At 30.3% G+C, this 13,250-nt stretch overlaps 2 protein-coding genes across 3 annotated transcripts; one reads left to right on the top strand and one right to left on the bottom strand.

Moving 5' to 3' along the window:
- Positions 1 to 6,733: 6,733 nt before the first annotated feature.
- LOC125871043 (protein IQ-DOMAIN 18-like) lies at positions 6,734 to 10,887 on the top strand. Of its 2 annotated transcripts, none has more exons than XM_049551638.1 (7): positions 6,734 to 7,016; positions 7,427 to 7,622; positions 8,580 to 8,725; positions 9,384 to 9,512; positions 9,635 to 9,742; positions 9,840 to 9,980; positions 10,144 to 10,887. In XM_049551638.1, exons 1-7 carry the CDS (start codon positions 6,759 to 6,761, stop codon positions 10,714 to 10,716), a joined length of 1,551 nt encoding a protein of 516 aa, XP_049407595.1. In that variant the 5' UTR covers positions 6,734 to 6,758; the 3' UTR covers positions 10,717 to 10,887. The 2 variants fall into 2 exon arrangements, with proteins under 2 accessions (XP_049407595.1, XP_049407589.1); XM_049551632.1 differs by having other exon boundaries at positions 7,424 to 7,622.
- A 35-nt stretch (positions 10,888 to 10,922) lies between these two features.
- Positions 10,923 to 11,744, bottom strand: LOC125871170 (probable CCR4-associated factor 1 homolog 9). The gene has a single exon (XM_049551768.1). The coding sequence runs from the start codon at positions 11,742 to 11,744 to the stop codon at positions 10,923 to 10,925; it is 822 nt and encodes a 273-aa protein (XP_049407725.1).
- Between the last annotated feature and the right edge of the window lie 1,506 nt (positions 11,745 to 13,250).

The raw sequence follows: 13,250 nt of genomic DNA, 5'->3' as shown, positions 1-13,250 counted from the left end.
CCTTCATATGTTTGTTTTCTCTATTTAATAACATGTCTTATCAATCCTTTCTACCTAATTCTTATATTAATATAGTTTAAAGCTAGACAAAAAAGAGTGATGGCACACCTTCTTTTGACTAACAATAATATTTATCTTTTTTAAATCAATTTTTGATTTTATATCTCATATTTATCAATAATATTTAATGCAGATTGATCTTATATTTTTGTTTTAAAAAATAGTCCAAAGAATGATTTTTACCATTACAATCGTTCATAATTATTATCCACAATTATGTGAATGCATGTCTATGACTCTATATAGACGTAGAAACGGACAAACACGATCTACCTACACTTTTTAAATAAAATCATGCATGTATATTAGATATAATTAAGACTTGAAATTTCAAATATTTGATACATTATAAAAAGTTGTTTGACGAATTTAACGAGCTATTTATGATCGCGCGATGCGCGGCTAAGTTCACTAGTTCCCATATATTTTTCCTCACACCACCTACCCCTATTTTCCTCATTTCAAAAAAATATATAAACCCCACACTAGTAAGAAATAGACAAGAAAAAAAAAACTAAACTCCAATTGTACTCATTCTTCCTATCTGCTTCTATAATATCTTCAAAATTTAAAAAAAATGGAATTTTAGGAAATTATTCATATCCAATGGAGTAGGCTGTAGGGGTTGTAGCAAACCAAATTTAGTAGATATTATAGAACCAAAGCCCAAAATCCCTATTAACACAAATCCATCACTAACATTTGTCACACTTCTTCAAGTTCGTACCAAAATGGTGACACCAATTTGTCACATGAGTCAGAGACGAATTTAGAATCTAAAATCATGAGTACATGCCTAAAAAATATTGGTGACAACTTTGTTGTCGTCAAGAATTTGGATGATCCATTTCAAGATAACCACACTTCCATTCCCTTCTACATTATTAACATATATTCATTATCTCCACCTAGTATTGACAAAAATGATGTCACCAGTTCGTCACAGTCAGAGACAAATTCAAGATCTAAAGTCAGTACATGTGTCAAGAATTTAAATGATTCATTTCAAGATAATTACCACACTTCCACCACCTTCTCCATTAAGAAAAAATTGTTACCTCCGTGTAGTTTGGATCAAAATGAATGTACTACTTCAAAAGTGAATTCAGAATCGAGTCGATTCATGTCCAAAAATTAGTAGTTCTCTTGTGGCCTTCATTAATTCGGATGATCCATTTTATGATTTTAAGAGAAATCAATGCTCCATAATTTAGGGGTGTATATGATCGGGTTGATTCGGATTTTTCAAATATCAAATCAAACCATTTGTGTAAAAAAATTAAATTTATAAACCAAGACAAACTAATAAAATTCGGATTTTTTTGGGTTTTTCAAACTCGGGTTGGTTTGGGTTTTTCAAATACCAAACCAAACTATTGTGTCGAATTTTTATATTTATAAATCAAACCAAACTAATAAACCTCGGATTTTTTGGTAAAGTTTGCATACAAACATATAATTAACTTGTGCTCTAAATATTTTTTTAGTCCAACCAAAATACAATTATCTAAGGTGTTTCTTAAAAAAATAACACAAAATATGAGATTAGTACTGATGACACAAAAATATTCAGTAAAAAATAATAATAAAATCATCATATAAAATAAATATTGCAAAGTCATAATGAAAATGATCATAATTTAAAAGTACTAAATCATGCTAAAATAAGTTTAATAAGTATTAGTTACATTACTAAATATTTAAGGAAAATTAAAATTAGATTATGTATTTTATAATTGTCTAAACCAATGTAAAACTAAAGAACAAATATTCAATACTATTGTCATTCTTAGTGTTGAATTGATTTTCTTTTTGCATTAGTATTAATTTGATTTTGATCTAAGTTTTATTATAATTATCAACATCTATGAACTATAATCTTTATTGGACCATTCCGAATTCTAAGTTTTAAACTTAAAATAATATATTAAAAGATAAAAAACTATGAAATAGTATAAGAAATATTTTAAAATTATATCAAAGTAAATATTTTTATGTATAAAATAAAATTTTAAAATTATATATATAATGTCGGGTTGGTTTGGTCTCGGGTTGATTTTTTTAGTTTAACCAAACCAACCAAATATAGTCGAGTTTTTTTCCCAATACCAAACCACTAGTCGGGTTTCTTTTTCGGGTTGACTCGATTTGCGGTTTGGTTCGATTTTCGATTCAATTTTATACACCCCTACTCCATATGATCATTGAGAAAGAAATCTACTCATTTGAAGATTTAGAGGAGCTCTTGAATTGTTTTCTAAAGTTGAATTCTCCTTCTCACCATAATACTATCATTCAAGCCTTCGTGGAGATCTTGAATAATAATAGAAAGGTTGTCTCCGAGGGACCTAGAAAAAAGTAATAGTCATTGAAGTTCAATTGAATTTCCTTCGTAAAAAATTTTACTTGCAAATTTGATAAAATAATATATTAGTATATATATAAATTATTGAATTTCCTTATATATTCATTCATAAATATAAGTGGAGCTTCTTGTATAGTGAGAAAGTTGACAAACAAATTTTAAGTCACATGTTTGATTCTCAAATGTGGCATTTATCTTCTTTCTTTTTTTTTTTCAAAATTTCTTTAATATATATATATATATATATGTTTTGAGTCCGAAAAGGAGCAATTATCTGACAAATAAGTTCTAGGGAATTTTAGCTCGCTCCAATGTCAATATCGGACACTATCCGATATAGTACTTGGTATTTCATTTACAACAAAAATTATCCCTTCCTTGTCTACTTGTAGAGTCTTCAAATTGGGGGAGTTATCTATTCCAAATATAGTACTTTGTTTGTGATTAAGTGCTAGGTAATCGCCAATATTTTCGCAACATAGACACAACCAACATGCTATAGTAGTGTATATGTATTTCTTGTTTAAAATTGTATTTTTGATAAGAAAATCGACAACCACTAGGTATCCTTTGGGAGCACACTGAATACATCTCGCTCCTGTCCAATAGCTTGCAAATCTTTCCAGAGAGCTAAATCACACTAATAATAACTTCCACAGTGTATAATTACTCCCTCCCATCCCAAGTATAAGTGTTACCTTGACAAAAAACACATCAATTCACTACAACAAAAAACAATTTTTAGAGGTAATAAATAAACACATTAATAAAGAGTGTTAAAGTTTTTACCGGCATTAGTTAAGTGTCATTAGATCCAGTGTTACTACAGGTTTTAGGGACATATACAAAGAGTGCTAATTGCCGCTAAAAATACATATTTAACGACAATTAAGCTATTGCCGTTAATAAATTGCCGCTAAAAATCATTTTTGATGTAGTGATTAAGAAATTAATAAATATAATATATATTTTTCTTTTATTAAAATGACACTTATTTTAAGATTTAAGAAATATTATGGACCATAATAGTCATTAACATGAAAGATGATGAAATACTTTATAATATTTTAATTAATAAGCTCAAATAACTCCAACAATTTTCAAAAGCTATCTTCTTCTTCTTCTTTATCTTTTCCTTTTTGGCCACTAATTAAAGAGTATATAACCTTTATATATCTTTCTTCTGCTTCCACGACTTTTCATGCATTTGAACTCTGTGGCTTTGCATGCTTTTTCTTTTATGAATATATATATAATTGTAGGGGGCACTTTGCTTTCTGGCTTATCTATAGTTTATTATAATTAAAAAAAATAAAATAATTAAGGATAGATTTTATAATTAAATATATTGCAATTTTTGGTTAATTCCAATTAGTGATGAATTATCAAATAGTTAATGTTAATTGAAAATAATTTAATAATGAATTAACTATTAAGTTTGTAACTAATTTCAATTTATTTTGTAGCGACTGACATCCTCCATGTGTAAGAATGGACATTTAAAGGAAAAAGAAAAAGAGAAAACAACTACATACATTTTCCACTTTGGCACTGTATAATTATGGTTTTCTTCGTTTTAATTTGTTATATGATTTAAGTGTTTTTTTAAAATATGGTCTTAAATTAAATTAAATATGTGAAAAGTATCAAGATATTTTTTTAATAATGTGGTTTTAAACATATCACGTGAAAATTGATATTAAAGAGTTGTCGGATCAATTTAAGTGTGTCTCATGCGAATTTTTTGTAAGATATGTGTAGCTCTTGCTCAACTTTATAAAAAAATAAATATCTATTTATGCACGTTCAAAATTGAGACACGTAGAAATGAGATTAAGCTAAGTTAAAAGGTTATGCCTGAAAAGAACTAACAATATTGACCATTAAGAAAAGATAAAAAAGTACTTAATTAGGATACTTTTCTTCATCAGATTGTTGTACATAATAATTAAAGGCATAATACATCAATATGCCTTTTAACTTTGCTTCATTTTACATTTATACCTTTTAATTTTGAGAATGCACAAGTAGACACTCAAACTTGTGTAATAATGAACAAATAGACACACGTGTCTTACCTGGCATCCTACATGGCAATTTGCATCCTACGTGTTGTTCTGTGTGTATTATGCCACATAGGACTTATGTGTCTACTTGTTCAATTTTATAAAAGTTTAAGTGTCTACTTGTGCACACTCAAAGTTGAAGAGTATATATGTGAAATGAGGTCAAGTTAAATGGTATATTTATGTATTATGCCATAATTAAAGTAGTAGCATACTATCATGTTTGGTATTAATTTAATTATTATGTATAAAATTCAGCACTCTAATATGGTGATAATTTGGTTACAAGTTCATCACAAGTATATAGTCAATTGTAAATAGTATGGATAAAATTTATTTTTTCATTGAAATTTATCACTAAAAAACATTGAGTGTTTGTTCTCATAAATGTTTTGATTAAATAAATTAATAAGAAAAAACAAAATATTTAATGGCTATTTCAGCATTTTTATAAGAATTTATTTTTTATCATGTGTTGTATAGCATAAATTGTTTATTAATTTGCAGTGAAAAAAATCTTATATTTCTAATACTGATATGTGATTTTATTATGTAAAAAAATAAAATTGTCAAACATAATATTGATTATTCGTACATCTAGAGCCATTTATAATGAAACGTCCATAGGTCTCCTATATAAAATACTTGGTTCACTACAACAAAATAAACATTTAATTAGTGTCAATAGATTTTCTTTTAGCGACAATATTTATTGCCACAAAATATTTAGTGACATTGAGTTTATAATGTTATTGTAGTCAAATTCTTTAAAGTCTTTAGCGATAGTTATATAGAATGTTGATTTAAATATTTATATTTATTTATTTATTTATTGTTATTAGATATAAAATAAGTAACAATTATATTATTGTCACTAAATAATTACCACACAATTACATTTTTGGTGATTCGGGATTTCGGCTTATTTTTTGTTGAAATTTTTCACGGACGTTCGTTAAGACCTTATTAATGGCATGAGTTGGTCCTGAGAGGAAAACGGTCGCATTTCAAGTTCAAATGAGCCCCAAAGCAGGAAAACTCAGATTTACTGATTTTTGTGTGCTATAAGTCCATGGATTTTTGATAATTGGGAATTCCGACTTGTTTTTGACCAAAATTTTTCATGAACATCTATTAAAACCTTATTAATGGCATGAATTAATCTCAAAGGGCAAACAGATGAATTTTTAAGTTCAAATGAGCCCCTATAATGACATGCTAAGCCAAAGAGAATCTAGTCAGTTGTCTTTTCCAGAAGAATGCAAAAAAGGAAAATGAAAGTAGTAAAAGGCCAACACTAGCTAACAATTCCATATAATATATGCTTTTTGCAGCTTTTAATTATCTCGATAAATCATAATTCGTGACGTAGCTGTATCCAACTATCTGACATGTTCAACATTATGTCTTTGGCATGTCCACAATGCATGAGTTCACCTTTCTTTTTCTTTGTAAGCTATCATTGTTTTGTGTCAAATTAAAATTAGATAAATAAATTAAAATAAAAATAAATAACATAAATTTCATTAATTTAGGACGTACTCAAGTGTTTTCATTTTAGAATTACTATTAGTTAGATTTTGGTCATGTCCAGATATATATATATCTCGGATACATGAGGTTGAAATTATGTGTAATTTATTCTAGATATGTTATATTCAAGTGGATTCACATGTATCTGAGATACAATGACTCTCTCCAAAGGCGGATCCACCACTCTAGGTGGGGGTGCACGTGCGTCCGTAACATTGAAAAAAATCATGTATATCTATGTATATTTTTCGTGAGAAACTAATAGAAATTAAGATATAATTAACAATGCACTCATGAAAAGCATAAGAGTGTCATTGTGTTGCTGGTACAAGCTAGAGGATCCACCTGCGAGACTTTGGTTCGAATCCAACATCTTCAAATTCTGGGTTCGCCCCTGACTCACTCGCTCGTCTCTCTCCATATATATCTGTAGTTCAGAATGTATATATCTACTATTCCATATACATGTATCTAGAGTGATTCACATGTGTCTGAGATACACTTATAACTCTCTTGCTCGTTTCCTCCTATCTCGCTCGCCTCTTTCCCCTCTCTCTCCCTCTGTCGCTCGCTTCTCTCCCGTGTATATGTATTTAAGACTGTATCTGGCCGTCTACATGTTATCCTCAGAACGAAGCAATCAATCTTTTGAGAAAGTATTTTAACCTTTACTTATATCTATATACATCAAAGTATTTTATGTTTTTAATAAGCTTTCATTTTGTAACAAAATTATGAAGACGAAACATATCCCCTCATATAACAAGCACGCACAAGGCCAAGGGACAACAACAACAACAAATGATCATCAACTAAGTTTAGTAACACAAGATGAAAGTTTGCTAACAAAATGTTTCATAGGGAAGAGTATAATTGGAGGGCCTTCTTGGTTAGGGTTAATGAAGAAGGCTTTTAGATCACCTATCAAAGAGAATGTTATCAAAAGTATTAGAAGAAGAGAAGAAGCTCATGACCAAGAAGAAGAAGAAAAGGTAAACTACTTAATTATAAACATGTTAATTAATTTACACTAGCAATGATCTTTTTTGCAACTAATTCATCGCTAAATAGAATTAGCAGATAAGAGGGGTTGTTCAGATGTAAAGTATTATGTATATCCTCCACCTCCAACTCTAAAATTCTAGGTTCAAGTCATCAGGAGAGCAAAAAATTAAATGTGATCACAATATTATTTTTCGTTTAGACAAAAGTTGTCCATTGCTAATTCTTGATAGTAACATTACGAGACATAGAGGGAAGATCTAGAGTTATTTTGTTGATTAGTTCACTACTAGAAATATAGAAATTAACGACAGATAAATTCTATTCTTGAATAACAATCTAGCCATAGACTAGTAACGAAGTTCATAGCTAATTTCAAATTTTTTTTTATTTGTAGAAGAGGGGGAAACGACGATGGATCTTCCGAAAACCTACTGTTCACGAAACAACATTAATTCATCACAATCAAGATCAAGAAAATGCAGCTACAACAAGCAAAGGAAATTTGGCTACAAATTTTTTGCCAAAAAATGCTGATTTGAAGCAAAAAGGAGCAATTGGAGTAGCTATGACTAGGGGCGGATCTAGCTTATCAGGTTGTTCATATTCTGTATTTGTATTTTATTTGTCTCAATTTACGTGATTCTTTTCATTTTTCGAGATCCAAATTATTTATAAACTTTGACTAACACAGTTTTTTATTCTATATATTGATATGAGAAAACAATGTACTTTCTTCGAACCATATTGACTAATTAGAGATGTATTTTACTAAACTAACTTCATTAATGATTTTCTTGAACTCTAAATTTAACTAGTATACTATTTTACGTAGTTATTTAATACTAAGGATAGTATGAGAAAAAAAAGAACTCTCTTGATTTGATAAAATGGACAAGTAAATTAAAATGAAATATTTATTTTTGATATACGCCAAGTAAAATGAAACAAATCAGGAGTAACTAATAGTACTTTCATATTTATAGCTTTTGAGTATATAAATTTTGATTTTGAAATATTGATTTAATCTAATTCAACTTAGCTTTCATGACTAGTCAAACTAAGCTAACTTTTGACCATAGAGTTTTGGGAGTAAATTCTGAAAATTTATCTTCAACTATAAAATTTGATCAGATTCTGAAAATCTAGTTTTAAAATATTATCAAGTTCTCAAAAATCGGCTCAGACTAGTGAGTCAGTTTTGAGTCTTTTGAGACTTACAATCAGAAAACTTCTAAAAAAAATTTCTAAGTAAAATTCATGTCCAAACACAAAATCAACTTTCAAAAATCACAAACTCAAAAACTCTAATTTTCAAATTTCAACTTCAAAATCTATGACCAAACGAGAGCTAAATCTCTTGAAACAAAAGCGCCATATAAATTAAAAAAGAAGGAAAATTAAAAGATTTACAAAAAAAAAAACTTATAAATATTTCAATGTAAACAATCGCAGATCTTATAAAATAATCACATTCTTTAATTCAATTATTATTTTTCTTTCTATATTTTTCTATTTATCTACTCATAAATTTCATATTCTAAATTTCTCAGCCGCTACAACTTCTACAATAGCCACTGATGTAGCAATTGCTAAAACACAAGCAACTATAGACATCACTCAGCTCACACAACCTCCTATTTTAGTTAAACAACAATGTGCCATCCTTGTCATTCAGACAACATTCAGAGGGTACTTGGTATGTATAAATATACCTTTATAATTGTCTCTATATTTTATATCGATGGTGAAAAAATTTATTTTTCGCAATATAATGATGTCGATTATAATATTTTGTTTTGATCGCATGTTAAATTATGTTAATAATGTAACATATATAATCGGTCAACTTAATTCATGTATGATTTTTAATAAGTAAGTTATATTCCATGATTGTTAGTGTATAGTTTTAATATGATTGATGCATTTTAATCTATAGTAATAGATTAATTACTATTTTTAGATTACTAATTAATTAATCCGTGCTTCGATCAAATTATTTATTTGTGTATCTAACTTACATTCAATAATAATAGGTGACATAACTAGAAAGAGAGTATATCATATTGGAAAAAGATTTACTCATTTCTTTTCTAGATAAAGATATCGTGAATTCGTGATAGTCACTTATTAGAGATGTCATATCACCTCTTTTATTATATGAATCATACAGGTATAGATTACGTAAATACTTTTAAGGCGTCATTTCATGATTTAAGAACGGTCGATTAAAAAAGAAAAGAAGAGGAAACACAATTTTTTTTTTTCATTTCTTCTTTTTTTCCCTACATATATGTTGATACTTTTGTTTAATCCTACACTCATTTTCAATGATTTTTTGTGTGTGTATATTTTAGGCAAGAAAAGCACTTGGAGCGCTCAAGGGTGTCGTAAAGTTGCAAGCTTTAATAAGAGGCCATAATGTTCGAAAACGAGCGCAAATTACCCTCCAATGCATGCAATCTCTTGTTCGCGTGCAAACTCAGGTAATTTTGACTCAAATCTTATATTTGTATTTAATTTTTTTTTTAATATGTACAAATAGTTTATTCAGAACTCAATAAACGATAAAACTCTAGTTCAGAACTCTTAAACTAAAAATGTTCAGGTGTGTGATCAACGTAGAAGGTTATCTTGTGAAGGAATTAATTGTGGTTCAATGTTCAAAGAGCCAAAAAGCATTTTAGAGCTTCATATCAATGATAAGGAGTCCAATGTGAGTGTCTTATTTATATTAAAGCCTTTGGGAACCTCCGATAAGATTGGAACGATACAGAAAATATACTTATACGTTATTTTTCATGTTTATGTAGTCTATAAATCAAGCTAGTATTCCGGATAACGATGGTTATGATCATTTACATGCACTAGAAAAAATTGAAGCTTTGTTACACAAAGCAAAGGTAGCTGCTAAAAAGCGCGAAAACACTCTTGCTCATGCATTCTCTCGAAAGGTATATATATATATATATATATTCGACTCTTTTCTCTACTTAGTCAACTTCTCATATTTCCTCGAATACTTTTTTTAGAAGTCATTCACCTGAGCTTTCACCTCTTTAGTTAGTAGAGAACCTCAAGTACGTCGTCTAATAGCTTCAAATTTTTGTATTACAGATGTGGACCTCGAATAAGGATGAAGATTCAAGTAGCAATACAGAACTTGACGAGGATTTGAGAGTTTTTGACCTAATAGATGAAAAGAATCGCAAAAATACTAGTAGAGCTTCATGCGATCAACCAAGAGATCGCATAAAGAACATTGAAATTGACACAGCTTGTTCTTACTCTGACTCGGACACTGAGTTTCGAAGATTACACCATCAATACTATCACGACCATCAACAAAAGCTCTATTCATCGTATGTAGTCCCTTCTCCTCTCTCCCATAGAGCGAATATCAACGCCTTGCCCATGACACCACCGTTAAAGATGAAAAATATCCAAGTTCACTCTGCTAGTCCTCGCTACAGAAGGGAAGAGAACAACCATCACCGAATGGCTCTTCTCTCCCATAGAGTGAATGTTAACTCTTCACCTACAGCAGTTGATCAGCCAAGTTACATGGCAGCTACAGCATCAGCTAGGGCGCGAGAACGGTCACAGAGCACTCCAAGACAGATACCGATGACTCCAGAAAGAGATAAAACAAGTGCAACAAAGAAACGTCTATCTTTCCCTATTCAATGAGAGACATTGTTAACTTATTAAATCGGTTAGCACTAGATAGAAAACGCGTACAACTGTACATGGATCATTAATCCGGTAGACATTATTATTACTATGTGAAATGTATTTTCAATCTCGTGATCTTACACATATGAGATCACAAGATTGAAACAGAGAAAGTTTACCAAATCAATACACTTTTAATCAAATTGATAATTAATTACACTTCAAGTTAATCCATGCAAAACGCCGGCATCTGGCACACCATCTTCAAAACCATTTCTCATACTATAAAAGATGTGACACGTCAACAAACTATCTGAACCAGCCTGATGTTGCCTCCCAGCCTCCCTGGCCAAACCGAGATTTTCCGCCACCCAGGCTAAACCACCGTGAAGATTAGGAATATATATCGTCAAACGCTTCACATCATATAATTTATCTCCAAAAAACATCTTAACAAATTCGAAAAACTCATCTAAACTATCTGGAAGATTCCGGCCCCTGAGAATCTTCAACAAGAATGCAATATCAAATTCGCCTTGAAACGTTACCCAACTCACTGAATCATTGCATACAAGCCCCGACGACATCAACAACTCACCGAAATCAATTGATCTAATCCCAAAATCTAGATTCCTTTGTAAGTCAATCCCACTGTCTACAAGGAGCTGGATTGAGGCCTCTACGTAGGGATCATACATCCGATTGAAATCGGAAAAGTTGAACTGCCATACAACACGAAACCGTTCCCCTTTAATTACCAATTCCGGCAAGTTCCCATTAGCATCAGAAAGGGTAATCCCAACTTGAATAAGTTTCAATTCATCAACATTCAATTTCAACACATTATACTTCTCTGCCGGAGACTGCTGCGAAAAGGGTACCGGGGAATTGTAGATTCTGCCGGGATACTCTGTATCCATCGAAATATAGGGGAATTTATCAATTGAATCAGAAATTTCTTCGAATGTTTTTTTGAGATTATCAGCCCATACTTCTCGAATCAGAATCGGGTATCGATTCGGATCTACTCCATTAACATCCATGATTGAAAATTCACCAAGATTCAGAGATGGGTATACAGAAAAACGAAAATTAATTCTGGGTTTCGAAGGAAAAATCAAGATTTGAAATGGGTATAACGCAAAATCGAAAATGAATTCTGGATTTCGAAGGAAGAATGAAGATTTGTGGATTTGATGGGAGTGTAGAGAGAGCTGATTTTATTGGAAGAGAAGAGAAGTTAAAAGGGAAATGAATTGATGATATTTCCAAATGGAGGGAATAATTTGAACTATTTTTTAAAATTTTACTACTTATATAGTATTCCTTATTAATCCTATATGGTTTTTAAAATACCTCCAAATATAGAAACGGTGTGTTTGTATGTAGTTTTGATAAACAACTATATAATCAGCAGTGGCGGACCCAGAATTTTCGTTCAGGGGGTTCGAAAAATAAAAGTATAAACGTGTTAATAAGCCTTTAGAAATGAGATCCTTGAATTCTTTTGGGTTTAAAAGCACACTTTTAGCACGTTTTTAAATTTTTTTAAAAAAAAACTATAAAAGAACTTGAAAAACATAACTGAAAATTAAAAAAAATAAAAAATAATTGGAACTAAAAAAGAAAAAAAATAAAACGCTGTCACAGGGAATCGAACTGGGGACGTGATAGTTAATTTCCAGGGGACTTGCCACTGAGCCATCAATTTCTCTTTGTCATTGAGGGGGTTCAAAATATATATATCTACAAAAATACAGAAAAATTACCTTATATATACAGTGTAATATTTTGCCGAGGGGGTTCGGGTGAACCCCCTGGAACCAACGTGGGTCCGCCCCTGATAATCAGTGTAATTTCATGAGTAGAGTCGTAGAATAGTAAAATGAATGTAGATTTTATCTTTGTTTTATAGGGTAATGATATTTCTAGGGAATAATTTGAACTATTATTAAAATTTTACTAGTTATATAGTTTTCCTTATTAAAATTTCATTGATCCTTGAATGAATCGTTGGGGAACCTCTCAACTCGACTTTGTGCTAAAAGTTAATTAATTATGACCTTAACTCACATCGAAAGCATTTTTTATACTTAAGAATAGACCTTAACATATATGAACAAGTAGTATACCACCGGACCCAAGTTGATACACTTTTGATAACCGATTTACATTCTAAGAATAGAGTTGCGAGGTGTTACATCAACTCGGTGAAATCAACTGAGTTAATCTCTGAGATAATCAAAACATTATCAAGTATTGAAAGAGTTTAGTATTTACTTGGGAGTGCTATGAGGTTGTGAGAGTTGTTTGATATTGTAGTTAATTGGTTTAATTACAATCGAGTTTTGAGTGTAGGAATAGTCTAACAAGTTGGTGCAACTTGGAGAGTTTAGAAGACTTAAACGTGGAGTTTTTGTCTTGGGAGTAAGGGATAAGAGTTTATAATTCCTTAGATTACATCTTGGTGTAATCATTGTGCTGTTTGAAGTTGTGTTCAATAAATAAAAGTGAAGTTCTAAATTGCTTGTTATTAAATTGGATAATTA

Source organism: Solanum stenotomum, chromosome 1, assembly GCF_019186545.1.
Source record: "Solanum stenotomum isolate F172 chromosome 1, ASM1918654v1, whole genome shotgun sequence".
Lineage (NCBI taxonomy): Eukaryota > Viridiplantae > Streptophyta > Magnoliopsida > Solanales > Solanaceae > Solanum > Solanum stenotomum.
The sequence above is the reverse complement of the archived record's forward strand: the minus strand, read 5'-3'. Positions and strand labels throughout refer to the sequence as shown.